Here is a 22,322-nt window from a genome sequence, read left to right as displayed (position 1 = left end):
ACACACAGAGCAATGCGGTCAGAAAAGCTGGGCAGAACGACCTGGGCCCTGCGAGGACCTGCGTTTTCAGCCCCAGTGGGATGCGATGCAGCAAGGGCTCTGACTACAGGGTGACTTGTGCCGAGATTTTAAACACGATCCTGCTCTGCCGAAAGAGACTGAAGAGGACCACATTGAGCAAATGAGGGCAGCGTTAGGTCTGGGGTTTTGTGGTGGAATCGGGCAGTTTTAATAGCGCCTGGAGTGTTTTCCTAGCACTTTTCCAGATGGAAGGAAGGTATCCGAACTTTACCGTTTCAGGGGAAGTTCTGGCTCAGACATATTCACAGGGAAAGTAACTATAGGTTATAATGCCCTCAATTTATACGTTTGCAGCCAGTGCCCAGTGTGAAGCTGGCGTGAGCCCCACTTCACAGTGTTCCCCGGCTCACCACACTGCAGTTCCTGTCACCCTGTCCTGAAGAGAACCTAAGGAGCCCTTGTGCACCTTCTTCCACAAGCTCGGGTGTGGAGGAAACATGAGCTCTTCATTTTCTTAAATTGTATGTGCCAGCCTGCTGTGCTGCGGGAGCACCAATCACGGCTGTCATTGAGGTCCCCTCTCAGTCTCCTGGGCCTCTGGAGTCTCTCCTGGCAGAGTCCCACCCTCCACGGCCAAGTCTGCCATCCGAGCTGTGCAGGCCAGAATGCTTCCTGGGCTGAAGGTCTTCTTCCGCTGCTAACTGACTGAGAAGCAGCCATTTGGCCTCCACCCACCGCCCAGTGCAGGCTCAGCTCGTACAGGCTGGTGGCTTGGCCACTTCCTGAGCTGCCGGAAGCCGGTTTCTCCACGTGCTGGCACGACTTCTACCTGCTCTTCAGATAGAAGAGCAGACCTGACGCACTCTTCTCCCTGCTGACTCTCCAAAGTGTTTCACTGTCTTCTCACACTGCAGGTCGCCTGGCAGAATCTCTTTAATGGCACACCATAGGAAAGCAGAAAAATGGCAAGTATTCTTCAGGCTAATCTAGAACTGTGAGGTACTATGAGACAGCAGAGCCCCAAGGGCAGGATTTCCTGCAGGAAGTGAAATAAGAGGGAAAAAACTAGTAAAACTTCAATAAGTAATGTTACTATAAAGAATCAACCAAAGCAGAGAAAAATCTAAGGGCAAGATTTATCAGCAGGGCAATTAATGCCCAGCTCAGAGGAGCAATTCAAATGTACAAGTTTAAAAATAGTAACCACTATATATATATAATATATATATACATATATATAGTAAAAAATGTAAACACCACAGTATACACTGCCAGAAATGTATACATCAGGAAAAGAAAAACTCATATGAATATTTTAATACTACATTTCTTGAGCCATCATGAGATTAACAAAAGTTACCTCTGGCCTCTACAATGCCAAGAGCTGCTTGAAGTGGTGGCCATGAGCTTCCAGATGTTTATTAGTACAGCAAGCTGCTGAAGTGTGGATACAGTTTTTGGTGGACTCTGTATATATATGAATATTGGATTTAGAGAAACAGTGCTGTTACTTTTTATGAAGCTTCAAAGCAGCATATGCATACTGTAACTAAGTGAATTCCACAGTGGAATAGGAGGTGGACTTTGCCCAGAGGGCAAGGTTACAGAGTTCAGTAGGTTCACTATGGAAGGCACCCCTGACAGGGAGAACTCAAACAACAACTTGTAGAATATGGAACCGTGAGCCACGGGACGTCAGATCTCCAGGTGGGAGAAGACCCACTGCAAACATCTCGGCACACGTGTAGCACGCGTGACTTAGCAGAAACCGAGTAGCAGGAGATGTGTTCAAAGTAGTTCTTACCAGGTTGGCCATCTGGGTTTACAAGGAGAGAGAGAAGGCACTGAGGGCTGAGCAGGCAGGGATGATCTGACAGGAAGCGACGGGCATCTGGCCCCTGTTGGGCTTGGGAGGGAGACAGGAAGTAGGGAGGCGAGCCAGGGGCTGCCACGGTAACCCAGTCTGCGGGGCTCTGGCAGTGGGCTTGGTCAGTGACCGTGCTTAGGACACAGTTTGAAGATTGTACCAAAAGGATTTGCCGAGAGCTTGGATGGTGTGAGGACCAATAGATGCATCAGACGCCTTGGTGTGAGAAACTGAAAGGGCATTGGCCCCGTTAACTGCTGTTGGGAAGAGGGAGGAGCAGATCTGGGAGGAGGATTGCAAGCTCTGTTTTGGACCTGTTAGGTCTGAGGCGCCCAGTGAACACCTCAGTGCAGATGACAACGGAGAGTGGAAACTCAAATATGGACGTCAGGGGAGACTGGGTTTAGCATGTATGTTTTCGTTGTGGACACTATTAGAAAGACACTGACTGCATAAAATGAACTGAATGAAACCACCAAGGACAGAATAGAACAGAAAGTGAGCATTGGAGCTCTAATCTGAAGATGCTACCGTGGTGAGCAAAAGAGACTGAAAGAGAATCTAGCAAGACAGGAGAAATTTGAATGATAGTAGAAGAAATATTTCCATGAAGAAAGTCATCCACTATGTTCCTTGCTATAGAGAGCTCAAGGCAAATGCAGAGTGAGCATCCCACACTGAGTTTAGTGATGAGAAGAAGCATGCCAGAAGCTGTTTTCTTGCAGTGGTGGGAGGCAGTGGCTGAATGGATCAGATTTGGGTAAAATGGGAGCAGAGTATTCGGGCAGTAAACATAGACGGCGAGTCCTGCCAGGGAAGGAGAGAGTCAGCCAGCACCGGCAGATGGAGAGGAACCAGCAGCCGGTTTCTGTCTCTGGGAGTGATGGAGTCAGCAGTTTCTTTCTGGGGTGGGAAAGGTGCGGAGAGGGCCGGCTGTTGTGTGAGCGAGGCCAGGCCGGTGTGCGGAGCAGTGGCTGGGGGACTTGGGGCCCTGCTGGGCGCCCAGGCAGCCTGCACAGACATGGGGGCTGTGGCGGTGGGTGTCACGGAAGGCCTGTGTCCCCGTGAGCCTGGAAGCAAGGCCAAGCTGCCTGTGAGGCCCGGGAGGAGGAGACAGGAGCAGCTCCCGACCCCCACTTCCCACTCTGCAGGCCTCGAAGGAGGTTCCTTAAGTGGGAGGAATAATGTGGCGAAACAGCTCAAGTGCCTAATAAAGTAAGGCTTTCAAGTGTCAGAGCTTAGCTTTCCCAGGAAAATTCTTTTTAGTGATGAGAAGAACCTAGGAGTGTGTGTGCGTGTGTGCGTGCACGTGTGTGTTTTCCTCGAGGGAAACCCTGGCTGTGTGCTCTCCGGCAGAGTGGGGTGGCGGGAGGCTCAGTCACCTTGGCGCCCCGTGGGGCAGTGGCATCTCGCGCCTCCCTGGGCACCACGCTGTGCGTGACACTTTGGGTTTGCTCTGACCCTTGGACAGGAACTGGCAGTTACCCGCCTTGACTCTGCCAGGAACTGTTAAAAGTGCTTGTTAGCTGGCGACTCCATTCCGCTAATTTCATTTGATGTTGCTGAGTCATCTTTCTTCGCCTTCCTATGTATTTAATGCCATGGACTCTGACGGTAAGGAAAGCAAACCTAAATGTGCCGGCTGCTCATTTTAAAGTTATCAAGTTACTTATACTCTGTAGTTTTCAGTAAATATTTTATAATTTACATGAGATGACAACCATGCTGTATCGGAGAAGGCCGATCTGCAGTTTTGGGATTGAAATGAAGAAAGAGAAAAGAGAGAGCAATTGATAGAGAAACAGATTTTGAATATTTGGCCTGAATAACTGTGTAGTTTAATACAAAAGATCTGTCAGACAACCACAGCAATAATCAACATTCACATACAGTGTTACGTTTTCAGTTTTTTATTCTGTTTTCCATTTGGACATAAGTGTGGAAATATCTAGGGGAGCAGAAGCTAGCAACCTCACGGGAGCCTCACTCAGCCTTTCATTATGAGGATGCTCATCTACTGCATTTATTCACACCACCCGCTTTGCATTGTAAAGTCGTAACTTAGAGGTTACAGCATTCTTATTTTTATTGATCATGAAGAGGGAGCCGCACTGGTGAGAGTTTTGGGCTTGATGACTTGGGCAGGCTCTGAGTTGCTGAATCCCCATGGTAAGGGGCCGCATTAGTGGCATTCATCACGCACAGCTGATACTGCAGTGGTGTGCAGAACCACGTGCAGGCTGGATTCTGCTCACGCCTGTGACCAAGAAGTAGAAAACCAAATCTGTGGTTCCAGCTCTTTAACGCAGTAACTTTCTGACCTTGCTCCTTAACATTTTTGACCTTCAGGATTTTTATATGAACTGTGAGGGTAATATTTCCAGTCCTGCCTGCTTCTTGGAGTAGATGGGAGACCCAAGTATTTTAAAGGACACAGAAACCTCTTACGTTTGTGTTATCTCCTCGCCTCACTTGGATGGTATTTAGTTTCCTGTGTTTCTCCCCCTGCTCTTGCACTGGTAGATATTCCTACATGGGAACAACCTGAACAGTCTACACCAGCTCATTCACCCCGAGATCCTGCCCTCGGAGTTTGGGGGGATGCTGCCCCCCTATGACATGGGAACGTGGGCACGGACACTGCTGGACCACGAGTATGATGACGACAGTGAGTCCAACGTGGACTCCTACAGCACGCCGGTGAAGGAGGCGGAGAAGGAGCTGTCCCCCAAGTCCATGAAGAGGTGAGGTACATGGGAGGGGGACAGTGAGGGCTGCAGGAGGCGCTGTGAGTGCAGCCAAGTTTTACGTTTGTCCTGTGTTTGCTTTTCTCTGGTTGGAGTTTGAAGGCTTTCATGCATCCGTGATTGGATGTCTAAGAGTTTAAGTAAAAGCTAAGTCACTTTTTCGGAGTGAGAACATTGCCATTGACTGCCCTAGCATTTCTCCAGTGGAAAACGTCTCTCTGTCTTCACTGTGGTCGCCTTGCTGAACAGCAGGCCCCCAGGACTTCTCTGCCCATCTGACTGGAACTTCATACCCACCTTCCCTCTCTCTGTCTGAGTTCATGTTCTTTAGATTCCATTCACAGTGGTCATGAAGTATTTTGCCCATTACATTGAGCTCCATAAACTACATGTGATTATTACCGGTCAATCTTTTTACAAAGATAAAGTCATTCAAAGTAGCCTCAACTGCATTTTGTTCCAAATTCATGCTCAGTTTAGGAGGGCCCTCAGAAGCCAGCAGATCCTGAGTTTCCTCTGAAGCAGCGAGACTTCTGATGGCACGCCTCGGGCAGTCGGTGGGGTGGGTGTTCTTACTGCCATGATTATTGGTAACAACTTCCTTCCATCTGAGAAATTTATCAGAATTCTCAGTAATATTTCTTGTGAAGAAAGGGACTACACAGGTGTGCCGCACACACACACATGTGCACACAGACACACACACCAAATCAGACTACACCCAGAGCATGTATTGTGTTGTATTTTCAGTGTCCCTGCCAAGTCTTGTCTAAAGGTCTAACCATTGCAGGTGCAAAGACTGTATTCTTTATACCAGTTTAATCTTTGTAAAGTTCATTGTTGAGTCAGAGTCGGACTCCCCGCTTCATCCATGACACCCGTGTGCCTGTTTGCCTTCATCCAGTGGAGGAGCTGCAGACACAAACACATCCCTGCTGTGAGGACAGGTCGGGGACACAGAAGATGCTAATACTCAGGGTTTCCTGGCCACAGTGTCTCAGGGTCCAGCTGAGTAATGCTCACAAATATTACTCTTTTGGCTCATTTTTAGAACCATGGGAGCCAGACCCCTGGTGAGTCCCCCCACCTCACTCAAGGACAGTGGGACCCTTCACTTATGCCAAATCCTGCCCAGCCCCCTTCTCTGATAAAAGCCTGATGGTCCTTTGGTCGTAGCTCTGGCCCATGAGGTAGCATACGTGATCCTCAAAGCTGATGTCTGTCACAGTGCTGCTGCCGTTGTTATTGTGCCATGTTGTGCTGTGTGTGTGATAACTTCCTCTCTACAACCTATGATTTCTTCACCAGTTGACAAGCTTATATTTAAACCATTTCTAAGCTTCGTCTCTCTTAGAGCAGAGCTTCCTAAGTGGAAATCTTCTACGGTATCCTAACCTAAAAGGGGTTTTGATGGGCTGTCAAAGGATTCTCTTAAGTGCTGAGTTGTGTGTCAATTCTGTGTGTTTGTGTCAGAGTGTCTGTGTACACACAGAGCATTTTCCTGGAGAGAAGGCATATGTGCCATCAGATTCTCAGAGTTTGAAAACAAAAATCCTTAAAAGCAATGGTCTCTGAATAACGTTCTAATAAACCTAACTTTAATAATAATTATTATAGTCCTTCATTCACTATGTGCTTTTGTGAGTGGAACCCAGGGTAGGTGGCGTTTGGTACAGTAACTCACTCGTGCTCACAACAGTGCCATCAGAGACCTCACATCCTCGAGATCAGAGCCTGTGTCTACTGAGTGGGTCTCCAGCCACCAGTTACACGCCTGTTCACGTAACTGTGGGCGGTAGAAGGTTGCGCCAGCCTTTCCACCCAACATGGTACGAGCTTCTGCCCCGGCAGTGAGCTGGGGAAGGGCAGGCACACAGGGCTGCGTGACCTCCCTAGTTGTCTCCCCAGCTGGCTAACGCATCTTTCTCCTGCGGCCGCTCCTCCTGTGACGGTCCCTCCCGTGGCGTCCACACTTGAGCACAGTGCTCTCTGCAGCCACGTGGAATCACATTTCCTGTGTCTGACTTAGTTTTTTAAGTGCCCGACGGTTACCCGGTGAACAACGTCAGCCCCTTCCTGGAGTTTCCGAGGCACTGCCTGAGCTGAGCGTGCCTGCTTTCTCCTCCAGGTCCTGCTCACCTTCTCCCTCCTTCCCAGAAGCCTTTCACCACAGTGGCTTCCTCTGTGTGCCTCAGCCTCTCCACCTTGTTCCTGCTGCTTCCTAGAATGCTCTTTCCCTGCACCCTTGGAGGCCCAGTCCCAGCCAAAGATCACCTCTCCAGAGTCCGTTGGTCTTTCTTGACCACCTGGGCTTAGGCATCTCACCTGGCTCATTGTTCTAGTTCCTCCCTCTCGTTTGGACGCCTTTGCTTCATTTCCCTTGCAGCACTAATCAGTTCTGTGAAATGACCCCTTCTATTTCATTTGATTTCACCGCTCCTTAAGGTCAACTTCATGGAGACCATGGTGGCTTTGTCTGTCCTGCTCCCTGGAGGTCCGAGTACCTGGGAGCATTGGGCCCACATGGTATCTCAGTTGGTACCAGCCGAATGAAAGAAGACCTGTTCCCCTGTCAGTGGCTGCAGGTGCAATCTGACCCTTGTGTCACCGCTGGGCTGCCATTGCTGTCACTGCTGCTGTCATCCTGGAAGCCAGGGGCCACTGCCAGCTCCTACCCAGGGGACTAATCCTGGGAAGTTGCTCTGTCAGTCCACACCCTCCGCATCCTTCGCCTCTGCATTTAGCTTTTCTCTCCAGGAACCTTACTTTAATGGGTCAGCACCATCTTGGTAGATTTGGCTCAGTCTCTACACCTTTTTGAATCATTTAAGGTCTTTATTTTCTTCTCCAAATAAGTAGGTCATTTTGTCCCCCACCCCCATAGACAGGGCTGAGGGAGTATCCTCTTCCTCAGCCCTATGTCATGTTTCTGATGTGTGCTGATTTGAATTTTCACCATCCTTTCTTGCTTTGATGTAGGCTATGTATCATATGAAGCTTCTATGATTCCACTGACAAAATACTGAAGAATCTGTGTAAATACAATTTGTAAACATTGTTTCAACTGATTCTCTCCTTTTCTGAGTTCAGAAATCATGTTCCCCTTCAAGGACCAGAGCAGATGGCCCCTGTGTTCTGCTCTGATTCCTCCCGGCTTCTTCCTTTTTCAACTTCTGATTACTCTTACATTGAGAGGGAGTCAGATCAATCATTCCCTCACCAAAGGCTATTTGTAACTCTTCCTTTGGGCATACTCAGCTACATGGAAGACGGGTTTCTCCTCCTGTGTAAGGCTGTGGACGGTCACACACAAAGACACAGTGCAGATTGAGGATGCTCAGCGCTGCGGAGGGGCTTCTGCCTCCCGTCTTCAGTTCATAGGGGAGTACCTGGCACATGACAGCTGCAGGGAGCCAGCGCCAGTACTGCTACAGTGACACGAACTGACTCCACTGTGTGATATTAAAGATACTGAACACTTATCGTTACTCCATGATAAACCCTATTGGAGTCCTCTGTGTGCACTGATTCATTTGCTTCTTGAAGTACTCTCTTCTTTTTATTGATGAGGAGTACAAGACACAAGGAGGTAAGTGACTTCCAGTGCTTGCAAAACCACAAAGTAGCAATGTATTTTCACGGGTAATCATGTTCTGTGAGTCATTTTCTTATGTTCTATACGCCATTTTCTCAACCACTGCCCTGCACCATCTGCCAGGATTTGTGCTGAGGTTTAGGCATGCATCATTGCCTCTGATCCTCCCTGTTTTTCTATGACGTGAGGGGTTTTTCTCCATTTTGCAAACAAGAAAACAAAGTCTTAGGAAGTTTAAATAGCTTTCCCATGACCACAGGACCAGTAATTGTTATGCTAGCAACCAGAATTGGAGTACAGCTTTCCAAACCCTAGCCCCATGAGCACATTGGTAATGTTGCAGCTGTATCATAAATGGGTATGTGAGTACTGGATAGCTAAACTTAGCTTGATAGTTTTCAAAAAAGAAGTAAAAGTTTTTCACTGTAGAGAGCTGGGGCTGTGGGGAAAGCCCAGCCGGTGTGTTTTGTGAGTTAATGGTGGACAGCTCCCTCTCCTGCAGTTCCCTAAGAGTTAGGAGCCTGAACACAGTACCCTGTTCCTTCAGGAAAGTAAGAAGCCGGCAATAAATAACAGTACATTTGGGGCAGTTAAATATCAAAAACATCTCAATCGTGAGATATTTCTTTGTGCCTTTTTTCTTTTACTAAAGAATTAATGTACACATGAGAGCAGTATTCATCAGGTAACAATCCTGTTACCTGTGGTGCCTTAAAAAAAACAGACTGGAACCTAAACCCAACTTGAGTAGTAGCACAAGGTAATTTAAAGTATTTTGTTAAAATTGCTGTATACTTTCTAATATATTTTTAAAAGTCATGATGCATACAAACTTAAAAGAATGCGTGCGCACGCATGCGTGTGCCTGTTTCAGCAGAAGGCAGATGCACAAACCTCAGTCGTGTGCCTTGTGCTGTGTAAAGAGCCTTAATGTTCATTTACTCAGTAAGATCATGATGTACCTCAATGTTTAAATGGTAGATTTAATTGTGAGAATTTGTTCATCCATTTCCGGTTAAAAATTTCTTTCTCCATTATGTGCATTACTTGACCTATGGAATGCTCCATACAGTCCTGGGGCTCTCTCAGCGTGCGAAGGACTCACTGTGTAGAAGTTGAGGCACTGACATCTTACTCATCTTACTCTGCATCGCCTCCCCTGGTCCTTCTCCTCCTCGTCCTGTCTCCTCCTCGTTTCCCTCTCTCCTCGAATGCTTGTGGACACAGCACTAGTCAGTCCCCTTCTGAGATGCGCGCCGAATGCCTACGTACTACTCAGATAAAGTGGTGAAAATGACCTAGAAAACACAGCCTTTCCTTTTTTTAATGCTCTCAACTTTATTTTACTGTATTCATTCTTTGAAAACGAGTTGAAGGTTATTTAGCTGAAGGAGTCATTTGTCAGTCAGTCCCCTGAGGTTTGGTTTTCAGGGTGGGGCCCATCGCGGCCCTTTCCCCAAGCATGCACTGTAGTGTTTCAGCTTGCAACCTGTCCCCCGAAAGTCAGTAGGGTCCGTGAAGAGGCGTCTCACCCGGCCAAAGCCATCGGGTGGGATGTGAGGCAGGGGAAGAATTCACTCCTGAGAAGGACTTGACAGCGCCAGCTGCTTCCTCAGCACCTTCCCCGCTGTTGAGAGGCGCCTTCCTGCTCCTGAGATGCCACGTTTCCCTGCCTCGCCCCTGCTCACCCTCACATGAATGGGCTGGAATTGCCACCCGCTCTCAGAACACCTACAGGGATTTTCAGATCATGTGCTTTCCAGATTATACAGTGTTTCTACCTAAACACGAGTTTTAACTTCTTAAAAAACTTAAGCTTAACTTTTTTCTTGATGCTTTGACGAGAAAGGCTGATTTTATTTGGCTGTTCTAGTGGGAAATTTAACAAAAATCTTACCCAAATTTTGATTTTTTTTTTAAGCCAAGCATGATGCCTATAATCGCAGCATTCAGGAGGCTGAGCCAGGAAGATTGCCAAGTGTTCGAGGCCAGCCTAGGGTAGATAGTTCAAAGCTAGCTTGAACGACATAGCCAAAGTCTGTCTTAGAAAACAAAGAAACAAACCATTGTTTTGTTGATGTAATCATTAAAATGGTTACGGGAAAAGACATATTCGTGCTGAAGATGTTTTATAGATTTTTTAAAAAGACCATCATCATTTCTGTTTAACCTATAACATGATAACAACTTACAGTGCCTATCATTTCTATTCAACATATAGCAATCATTTCACCGTAGCATTTTTCAAATTCTGTTTGGAGGTATTGTAGTGGAAAGCATCCATTCCACACAGAAATTCTGCATCTCTGAAAGGGAGGGCCACCTAATTGTGGCCAGGAGGATGTACATTTATTGCTATCTGTCTAGAATCCTTTGCTCTGGGCTGAGTGGCCAGAGGGGTTGCTTCCTCACTCTGATGCAGAACATCACCCTCAGTGTTTCTCTGAACTGCGACATGCACAGCTCATAAATTCCTCCGTGAAGATGACCGCATCAACAGGGAGGCAGTGAAGGGAGAGGGCAGCGCTGAGGACGGTCTGGGCAGTGGCTGGGTGTAACCGACTGACAGGCCTTTCTCCCCGCAGGTCCCAGTCTGTGCTGGAGCCCACGGTCCTGATGCACATGGATAAAAGTGAGGAGGAGAACATGCAGCCTTTGCTCTCTCTGGACTGAGCTTTGTGCCCACCCATGCCGCGGAGCCAAGAGGCAGGCACTAGTGTGGAGCCACGGGGCCAGCACTGTGGAGGAGCTCACCTTCCGTAATAAGGCAGAAACTTATTTATTCATATTAATGTAGCATAATATATAATACGGCACTGGGCTTTCCCATTTGCCCGAACCATGGGTGCCCTGGGCTGGATTTTTAAAAAGTCAATAATTTATTCTGTAAGTGCCAAGTTCTTTGTAAATACAATGTAATTTCATGTCAAGTTTGTAAATTTTGGTAGTAATTGACTTTGGGAGAGACTGACATAAAAGTTTGAGCCAGTGATATGAACTCTAAGAAAAAGCAGAAAATATGCATCAACTACCAGTACTGATTAAATGTAGCCCTGTTTCCTATGAAGCCACATTTCTGATATCATAGTGAATTGTTTCATTGTTTTCCTCTGCAACTTCGTGGACACAGGGAACAAAATCATTCTGGAAATGGTAAGGTAACACTTGGACAGGTGGACAGGTCTGTTCGCGTCTAAGATTCGTAATTCCAAAAGAAGTGTTCTTTCTACACCCACCGCTGTCTTCACAACCCTCATGTTTTCTGTCTGATGTACTGTAAGAATATTTCCCTCCAAAACTGTTTGACCGAGAAAATGAGAACTCATATGTGAGTAGTGTTCTGACAGCTAATTTCGAACATAAAATCTGCCACTTACAAATAAGGAGCTAATTTCTAATTATTGTGCACCTGTTGAAAATAAATATATTCACACACAACATATATATTTTTCTGAGCTCTGATAAATCCCTGATGTGACAGGTTTATAAAAGAAATCATACATATTAAGGAACTTAGAGATGTAATAGATAATTACATGGGATGCTAACTCTGGAAAACCACTGAAGTTAACAAAAATAGGAGACAATGAAACAATTTAGTGCACCTATTTAAGGGAATTCCAATACACTTTCTAATGCTATCTTGAATATGTGCCACTTTAGTGAAATATATTTTTCCTTAAAAGAAGCAAGAGGTCTCAATACAGTGTAGATATCAGGTGACAATAAAATAGTTTTTCTCAAATTAAATCCTAGTGTTCCTGTATTTCACATTTTGTTTTCAGAAAAAAATTTTAAGAATACATTCCTTCTGGAGACATTTTGAAAGCATCTGAGGGTATCTAAAATAGAAGAGCTGTTTAGACATAAAATCTGTACCCTGTTTAAAGTTTTATTCCATAAAATCCTACAATTACAGCAAGTTTAAAATCCTCTTTTAAATTTTAAACCCAATATAAAAAAGCAAGATTTTAATCACTTTTTCAACATGTGAATTTTGAGATTGAGAATTTAGCGTGAACATATTCTTTGGGAAAAAAATCTCTGAGAATTCTTGGAAACAAAAAAAGTAAAAGCATGTAAGAGCCTTTGCATACTTTTTAAACAAAAAATTCTGGTTACAAATCTACAGCCAAAAATCTTCAGACCGAATCAGTATTCCAATCAGTGTTTCCATGAAATAGGCTTGTTCAAGTGCATAAATTGACAAGAGTAAAAGATACTTTAAGAGGGGCAACTTCCAATCAAGGACAGAGAATAATTAACTTAAGGCACTGTTCTCCCCATCTCTGTTACAGAGCTTGGAACCAACTGAGGATTAGAAGTTGAAGCAGTTCTTGTAAGACCTAATCACTGATATACCTAATGTTTTTGGCTAAATGGCATGCATACCATATCCCTGGGCTTGTTATTCTACATAACTTTGTGATAAGCAGTATGATCATTTGGAATAAAATAGAAATAATGTAAGTAGGGAAGGCAATCAGCTGTTCATTCCCGTGAGTTTCTCTTGATGTGCATCATCTCATCTATTGCCAGTTCTCAAAATCCTACCAGGTTCTATTGTCAGCCAGCATAGACACTTGCTTCCCTGTATCATGCACTTAGTGTCATATGTAAAAATATCTGCTATCATTCACGGTGTCTCCCCAACCCATGTTCGCAGATTTTACATTGGCATGGCCACGTGTCTGCTCTTCAAATGAGCAGTTGAGAGTTGGCTAGATTGTATAAAATATTTTAAAATGAATGAAAAAATTACAATTGTGACTTTTGAAGTTGCTTTCTCTAGCTCGGTCTGTGAGTCTACTCGACCTTCCAGCAATGTTTTTGAAGCTGCTTAGTCCAGGGACATTCATTCAACTTTATAATTGCCCCTCAGCACCAGCTAGCTAGCTAGCACTGTTCAGGCATTTTCCCTCTGTTCTTATATAACCTAGTAAATGAGCATGCCATCTATATTTTTTCCTTTCAGCTGCAATAATGCAGTTCCACTCATACACATGTGCCCAGGACATGTCTAATGACTTTGCCTCTTTATTTTGAGAGCTACACTTTACTTTTTCAGTTGTCTTGTTACTTGAGCTTTGTGGAAAGAGTTAGCACATTGACTTGGAATCGTTCATTAGTCCATTTACTACTTCTTGTGTTTCTCGGTGCTGGTGCTCCAAACCAAGGCCTCAAGCATGCTGCGCAAGTGATCTACCACTGGTAGCCTCTCCGACCCCTGCTTACATCTCTCACCCTGCCTGCAGCATCTTTTACTTCTCATTTCTTTCTTTAAGCTGTTTTGGGGCAGCTGCTTCCAAAATTGGTTTAAAAATAAATCATTCCCCTTAGCGTGTTGTCAGTGATATTTGCACAGAGTTTTGAATACTGTTTAAAAAAGAAGAGATTATTATAAAAATATATGCTAAGACATATGAAGAAGTGCCTCTTTGAAAATGGAATAAAGCAGTGATACTGGCATATAGATTTTATCTGTGCCGTCTTCTAAAAGTCACTGTATGCACCTGTATTATAAGGGTAAAACAGATACGATTTGGAGAAGCACATTTGAGGGTTTGCTCTCAATATTATCATACAGTATTAAGTCTGTTGTGTAAGTTTGATACAGTAACTTTAATCCATGCTATTTACAAACCAGCACTATGCTAATACAAGAAGCAAATATCAAATAGCGTTTTCCAGCAAGTCTCTGAAATGGGTACCCATGATTTCTTTTATTTCAATAATACTTTAAGTGTAGGCAGAGGCATTCTGTAGGTCTTTTCAGATAAAATGCTTGTTTTCAGTATTAAAATTCACACATTCACAAACAGAAAAATCAAGCAAATAGATTCTTTTTCATATTGTTAACTTGGTCATGTTGTTAAACATTGCAAGTTCCTGTAATATTCCTAAGGGAACAGAATTCTCTCTATTGTGTCAAGAAAATGGAGCGTTGTTTTAGACTCTGGGGAACATGTTTATGACTTGTCATAAAAAGAAACCTTGACAGCCAAGGCAGAGGGTCTTCACACCCAGGCTTCTGTTGGTTTATGAGATGTCTGTGATCCTTTGAAGAAGTTATATCAAGAAAACCTGTGAAGAGGCTGCACACTCTTGTGTTGTTTTATTTAAGGTCTACCTTGTCTGGTTGGTTAATAATGTCTCTTTCCTTCTTTTTTCATGTATATATTTATTAATGAGTCACTGAAAAGCTGCCATCAGCCATGGCAATATTCCAGAAATATTTCAATGCAGAGTAAAATGAGAAGAGTTCTGGTATGAGGTCTGAAATTTAGATACAGTGTTTACACATTTGATATCAGTAAGCTCATGAACCTGTATTCCGTTTTAGACCCGCTGGATAGATAAATAGCCCGAAACACAGCAGTGCATTTTAAATTTGTGAGGCCATTAGATGGTTGAAGAATAAGTGGATTACATACAGATATATTGGAACAAAAATGGGTAAATAGTGAGGGGATATGTTATCTTCCGTAATGAAAAGGACTTTGTTTCTCTTTGTGTTAGCTGAAAAAGCAGATTCTCATATGCTGTTGGAACTCTCTGACATTATTTATTACTTGATGGGGCAAGTAAGTAGAGATGCAAAAGAACCCTGGCTTTGAAACAGGATGAGATCACCACCTAAGCATCTTGCAGAATATATAGTTTTTCACAAATTGAAATTTTTACTTTAAAAGTGTCTGGATGTTAACCCCACACATAAAAAATGATGCTGTGAAGGCTATTATTTGATAAATAGGGGATTGAATTTCCCCCAGACTGTAGGAAAAAAATATCAAATAGCAATTCTTTATATTGAAACACTGTAACTAGACCTTTTATTCAAAAAAGATGGAGTACAAATGAGATTGCTAAAATAAAAAGAAATTGAGAAGCCAAATAATTATAGATATAACAATGCACTTCTATACTATGTGTTGAATGGTTTTAACAGTTTAGAGGGGGTTTTGTCAGTATTTGATTTAGTTTCAAGCCTCAGCAAAAGTATTTCTGTTCTTAATGATATAAGTACAATGATTCTGTCAAAATTATTTTTTTAATAAATTAAATAGATGTAATTTAAACTAAACTTTGACAAACCTTCTATGCATAAACCAATCCCCAAATATTTGAAAAATTGCAGTAAGCTGTAATTGGCCTATGTTTTGAAGTATACAAATCAATGTCTTGTTTTTAATGCAGCTTTTTACTTAAAAATTAAATAAAACCTCAAAAACCAAATAATTTTTGTTTTACAATTTACCTGAGAAAATTATACAAGTTTTTGAAGACTACAAAGGACACTATTTATTATTTGGCTTAGCTGCTGTCACTGTTTATGAGCTACTACACACTTCTGTGTACCTGGAGGGAATTATTCCAATAGAATATTATAATATAAAACATTTGAGTTAAGTATACATTTCTATTTTTAAAAAGTATTTTTCATACAGTGGATGTCAAATTTGAAGGGACTTGATTTGTTACATCTGTAAACTGGAGATTTCTAATGCAGCATCTAAAGCTGACATTAATTTTAATTTGAAAGAAATTATTGGTTATTTAGGTTAAGATACTTGAATTTTTCCGATATCTGTATTTTGGAGCATAAGGGGAATCTGTAGAATTTGTTTCATCAAAATGGCATTCAGAGCTCTATAACTTCTAGACAACTTTCAGAAGTCATTTTAAGTGAGGGATTTAACTTTTAAGTCACATATGAATGGAATGATCATCAACCAAAAGAGCTAAGATTTTCACCTTCCCACACCAAACTGTTGGATTTGATAAGAGACTAAACTCAGAAATTTGAATTACCAGAAAGACCCCCAATCATTTAAATAAATCCTATTAAAAATAATTCTCAGTCAATATGTCAAGTGAAATTTTTAAAAAATCCAGCCACATTTAATGAAGAATGCTGACTTAATAAATACAAATGTGTGCATTGTGATTTTCCATCATTTACCCATCCTGAGGTAAAAGAGCTCAGCAGCATCTACCTAAATCCCTGTGAAGTGACTTACGACTTCACCCCGGACCCAGAGAATTTGCCTGTATGCAGCTTTGAGTTTGTCAAGCATCATTCTTCCAGCTGCTTCCCGGGCAACTCTCCAGTAGCAGCTTCAGAAAGTACCCAGGACAAGCAGAAAAAGAGTGTTCCTTCTTCGGGAGGGTCGGGAGGAAATACTTTTAATCATGACTCAGAAAACAAGTTCAAAATGCCAGGGCTTTCTGATACCCAGAGTTAAAGACTCGACCCAAGAGCAGCCAGGGGGACGAGCGGGTCTGGGCGCGGGTGGAGGGCGGGTTTCCAGCCTTCCCAGCCACAGCTTCACAGGAGCCCTCGCTCGAGCACCTTTCTTCCTCTGAAAACAAAGATAAGCCTGCCCCTTCCTTCCCTCCCTGATTACTACCATACCAGTATCAGGCAGAAACTACGCACAGGCTTGTTGTTGCCTTTTAAGAAAAACAGTGCTCTGTCCTTCTATAAGCTCACTTGGTTGCATATGAGGGAAATGTTTGCATGTTGATTTACAAAGTGTTATCTAAAAGTTTTAAAATGAGATTGTAGAGTTTCAGCACTAGAAGATGATTAAATGTTCATTGTGTCTGAGATTCATGGGAAAATTGGCCATATCCTTGTTTTGCAGTCATATATCTAACATTTTACTTGGTGGTCCAGAAGATTTCAGATTTCTCATTTACATACCAAACTGCTCCATTTTCACCTGAATCTGTTTCTCCTTTAGTTTTCTTATCTAAGTGTTGACCCAACCTTCCAGTTTCTAGAGTATAGATCTTTAGAGTTATTCTTTTTCTCTCCTCTCTTTCTCTCCAAGCCACTTCTAATCAGTTCACCCACACTTCTGGCCCTTAATCAAAATATATCAGCACTGACCACATTTCTACCTGTTCCCTACCTTGGTCTAAGTCTCCAGCATTTCTCACCTGAAATGCTAAACAGGTCTCCTTGCTTCCATCCTTGGCTTCTCAAGTCAGTTTAAAAACATTAGGAGGAATGAGACTTAAAATACGAGCCTGAGCATGTAACTCTTCTGAAATCTCCCTGTGAGAATAAAAAACCCAAGTCCTCACACTGGCACCTGAGAAGGGCTGATACGAAGCTACTGAGTAGCAGAGTAGCAGAATAGCAGTTCCTGATCGGGCGCTTCACCTATACAGTTCAGTGTAAACGTGGTTGGTCCTGTGATCTTGACTTTTCTCAGACTGTCTCTTGAGAATGAGAAATTAATGACTCCATGAATCTGTTGCCAAGTGGCCCAGCAGCTGGCCAAGCGTAGCTCCACCATGGGATGGGCTCTTCTGCTCCCTTTGTTGCTTTCTCCCGGACAGCCACATGGCCATTTCCCTCTTCTCCTGTGGGTCTTCATCCAAGTGCCCCTTCTCAGCAAGGTCTCTCTTTTCCTGCTCACAATGAATTTCCTCTTCTCCTTTTCTGCTCTACTTCTTTGACATCGCATTTATCACCCAACATATCATAGAGCTCATGGATTTATCATAGTTTTCATCTTCTGTCAGTAGAACATGAACTCCACAAGGGCAGGACACTTGTTTGTTTACTGAAGCATCACTGGTGCCTTGAACAGTGCCTGCAACTTATAGAAAATCCAAAAAGACTCCATAATGACAAGTTATATTACAGAGCAGCAAATGGTAGGCACAGAGCAGCAAATGGTAGGCATGGGAAGAGTGTGGTTTTGTCATTTTAACTTAAAAATGTCTTATTATTCACCTTTTAAAGGGTAAAACTTCCCCTCTCTGATAGTGATGTGATCATGAACCAAAAATTCTATCTCCCTCTCTCCAAATCTGATCTCCATCCCAGGCCTGTTTGGTATGCATTTCAACTTTGGAAATGACACCAAGGTCATTGGGCCTCATGCCTGTCATATACACGGTTTGTACTTACACTTTGAGAGATTACAAGATACTTCAGATGGAAAATGATTTGGGGATTAAACCATCAGAAATTATTCTTCATTGATTATCCTAGTTAATTACAATTTTTAAAAACTGCAGAGACTTAATGTAATTCCCCCAGTATTGGAAGCCAGTATAAGACAGTATGCCCAGCTAGTTGTTTTTCTGTAAAGGAAAGAGACTGAGGAGGAGGAAAAGAAATTGTGGTCCCTTTTATGCAACAATTGTAAGATGACTGCAGAAGTATTTTGGTGTTTTTAAGATTTAGCCATGATCTGGAAACATACATTAATCTGAAAATACTTTTAACAGAAGTCTGATGTTAATTGGGTTTTACATTTGATATTTTTACTATTTATTATTTTAAAAATGTATAATTTGGACACAAGATGATACAAATCGCTCATGCTCATATTCTGACTTTTCAGCTTTCCCTCCTCTTTATTTTAATTTCAGCCATCATTTTTAAAGCCTTGCAGTCTTACTCATTCTTAGCCATCTCCACAATTTGTTTCCTACTGTTTGGACTGAATTCTCCCCAAATCCAGTGACCAAATAGCCTGGATATGGGTTCTTGGTGAGATGAGTTTCTGATTTTTATCCTTTGCTGTTTATCTTTTCATTCTTACCAAACCTCTTATTCCTTTACTTAGCTGCATCATTGTGTCTTTCCCTACATTGTAATAATTAAAAAATTCAAACCTCCAGTTTTCTGATCTCCTCCCAAGCCTCCTGCTAAGCAGGCCCTGGAAATAAGCAGATGGCAGGTAGTGTGGTGCAAGGTGCTTAACTGGAAGGATAAGGACAAGATCCCGCATGTGATTTCAGAAGTCAGCCAGGGTTAGTGGACTAGGGACAGGAGGCGTTTTTTCTCATCGTGTACTATGTAGTGTAATGTTAATATATACCTCCTCCTCATCAGTGACACAAAAGATGGCAACCAGGGTCAATAGGTACTTGGAAAAGCCTTCTCTAGAGAAAAGAACAATGGCTCCTGCTCAGGACCAAGGCAGAGTTTCCTGTGTGTCTTATGCCCAGTCCCTGACCGTCCGTACAGTGGATGTGGTTGCCTCTGTGGTGTGCTCGAGGCGAGCCTTGAGGAATGTCCTTCACATAACTGCAGAAACAAGGGCTCAAGTGTAAGAATCTGCAGCACATGAGGATCTCGTAAGGCGTTTCTCCTCTGCTAATTGTTTTCTTTTCAAAAGTTTTTATTGAGTCCTAAGAGTACATTCCTTAGAAAATGTCATTAATTATGTCCACTTTGTAATGGATTTAGAAATTTTCGGAGATGGGTACCTGTTTGCTATATTCTTAAAACCATCATATTACTATTTTATTTCCTTTTTAAAGAGATTATTTCATGGTCTTTGTCAATTTGTGAGGATGAATGAAGTTTTGTTAAATAAAATGTCACTAAATGAAATTCCAAATTTGGAATGTGTGTGTGCCCTTTCAGTTTCTTCATTACACACTAAATTCCTATAAATTTAGAAAACATCATATGAAATAGCTATACATTGGCGTTAGAATATGGAGACATATGAAATTGGTGTTAATATTTGGAAGTGTGAAATGCTTTTAAAACTGACTTTGAGTACATATAGCTATATTTTAATGTTATTTTGAATCTATTATTATTTGATCAAAATATTTGATGAGTTTCTTTTGGAGGGTACCGGGAATCAAATTCAGGGTCTCCCACTTGCCAGCCAGGCACTGTGCTACTGAGCTACATCCCCGGCCCACTCTGACGACTTTCTATCAGTTCCACATCACTGGAGAGAACTTCCTGAGTCTGGAATGACGGACTGGAGAGACGAGACAGTGGCTCTCATGGGACTTTCCCCGAATGCAGCCCACGGTGGGGATCGCACTGCGATGAACTTGGTTTATTTCCGTTTTGTGTCACTAGCTCTCTAAGTCCCGGGCTCTTCTCCAAGTATTGAGGGTGCAGGAGTGGACAAAGGGCCTTGCCCTTCTAAAGTCACACCCTCATAGAGAAGGATTTGTAAGCACAGACAAAGTGTCATGTGCATGTTGAAGACTAACTTAATCTGTGACCTTTGGCACTCTGTTTTCTCATCTGTAAAATGGGGAAATCATGGGACTAACATTACGAGCACAATTCTGTTGTGTATTTCTGAGACAAAATGACCCTTTCCCTTCTTTGGAAGAACCCACTGTGATCTCCCTTCATTCATGCTGTTCAGGTTTTGTGTCTCCTGCCCTTTGTCCTTAAGGCTGATGGTAGAATTTTTGCCTATGCTCAGGGAAAAAAAATGAGTCTCATAATTTGTCCTTTCCAGGGCCATTCAGAGATGTCACTTACTGGACAATGTTGTCTCTTTTAAGGTAAATTCCTTACTGCTTTAATTCATTTGGAGTGAAAAGTAAACATCCATTTTCTAACAGAAAAAAGGACAAAAAAGATTTTAAAAATCCTGATAGATTGCACAATTTAATCTTTCTGTTTGTGTTAGTTACTTTTCTCTCATTGCTGAGACAAAATACCAGACACCCAAAGTTAAAGAGGAAAGGTTTATTTAGCTCGAAGTGTGTAGAGGTTCAGTCCATAATCGGCTGGCTCCGAGGCAGAGTGGCACAGGGCAGAGGGGCGTTGCTGAGGAGAAACAGCTCATGGCATCCACATGGTAGCAAAGGTAACAAGGGACCTTAACAGTGTCTTTCTGCTCCTTTTATTTTATTCGGACTACCGGGGTTTAGGGCAGTGCCAAACCCATCAGTGGACTGGTTTAGTGATCACGCTCTTAATTAATCCCAGCATCACACACTCTAGATTCAGCCACCTCTGGAAAAAAGCCCCACCTACTACTGCATGAGGCTTTGGGGGGCATCTAGTCCCAACCATAACACTATTTAATGAATTATTTCCCTTATCCAAGCCCATGGCTTCTGCTGATGGGTTTGAATGCATTGTATGTAACATCGTTAAAGGCATCGCCAACCATTATGGCTCCAGAGGTTCTGATCTGTGTTGTAGTAAAAGGATCATGTCTTGATTGTATCTGAAATTTAAATTTTTTTGTCAAGTGATCATATCATAAAATACCTAAAGAAACTCATCATAGGAAAGCCTTACAGTATGCACAAAGTACCACAAATAAAGATTATAATTCATCTAGGAGGAGCCACAAGTAAATAAAAAATATGAAAATGGTTTTCATAAAGGAACATTTTCAAATATCAATGGTTGATTAATTAAATTTAGAAAGGGAAAACCAACATCTACCATGGTCATAATAAAGCACCCTATTTCTGGTAGCAGGGAAGTATAAACACCTTTCAGATTACCTGTTTTAACTGAATGAATTTCTTTATGAAATTCATTTAGGGTAAATTAATTTACTCTGCTGATTGTATACTGGTTTTATATCAATCTCTCAAAAATAATGTATTGCAAATTTACACAATTTATTTGCTAAAAAGTATTTGAAGGCATTTTTCTAGAGCAAAGAATTTTAAGTTTGATATCTTTTTTTGTTATTTAGTGGATGCTGTAAGCATATATTACAAAATTTGCTCTAGAATACTATATATAGAAATAATGCGTTATTTTTAGAGAGCTAGAAATATCTAAATACACAAGTTTTTAAATTAAAAAGAAATCTTGCAACTATACAATATATTTGATTAATGGAGACAGCCAAGCAGGTAATTATCAACACCTAAATAATAAATTCATAATGAGAATAATATTTCATATTATTATTTATATTAATGTTAATATTTCATATTATTCTCACTCTAGCTGAACGTACCTCTCTTGCCACTTTCTTTGAGGTAATAGATGCTCCTGTTGGAAAATCCTTCAGAGATCACACAAACCAAATCACTGTCAGTTAATTTTCCCATCCCTGCGACCCAATACTTGACACCACAATGTAAAGGAGAGGTTTAATTTGGCTCACGGTTTCGGGAGATTCAGTCCCTGGTTGGCTGTCTCAAGGCAGGAACAGCATGGTGCAGGGACAATGCTGCTTGGCTAAGGGAGGCTGGGAACCAGAGCAGGGAGTCAGTACCAGAGAGGAAGGGGCTGGGACCAGCTATAATCCCCAGGGTCAGGTCTCCATGCCCCACCCAGATACACCCAGAGTGTGTTTCACACAGCCAAGCTTAACCATCACAAGAT

At 42.5% G+C, this 22,322-nt stretch overlaps 1 protein-coding gene across 2 annotated transcripts in view; it reads left to right on the top strand.

Annotated features, from left to right (window-relative positions):
* Clvs2 (clavesin 2) overlaps positions 1 to 19,605 on the top strand; it is a 76,586-nt gene extending 56,981 nt beyond the window's left edge. For both annotated transcript variants that reach the window (XM_004860142.3, XM_087190186.1), the window contains exons 4-5: positions 4,412 to 4,632; positions 10,816 to 19,605. In XM_004860142.3, coding sequence (XP_004860199.1) covers positions 4,412 to 4,632; positions 10,816 to 10,903 — 309 coding nt within the window. In that variant the 3' untranslated portion in view covers positions 10,904 to 19,605. The remainder of the gene's footprint in view (positions 1 to 4,411; positions 4,633 to 10,815) is intronic.
* Positions 19,606 to 22,322: the final 2,717 nt, after the last annotated feature.

The sequence above is a fragment of the Heterocephalus glaber genome, unplaced genomic scaffold (genome assembly GCF_053883595.1).
Source record: "Heterocephalus glaber isolate CG9 unplaced genomic scaffold, H.glaber_assembly_v1.0 deba00001550, whole genome shotgun sequence".
Lineage (NCBI taxonomy): Eukaryota > Metazoa > Chordata > Mammalia > Rodentia > Bathyergidae > Heterocephalus > Heterocephalus glaber.
This window is presented reverse-complemented; position numbering and strand designations above follow the sequence as displayed.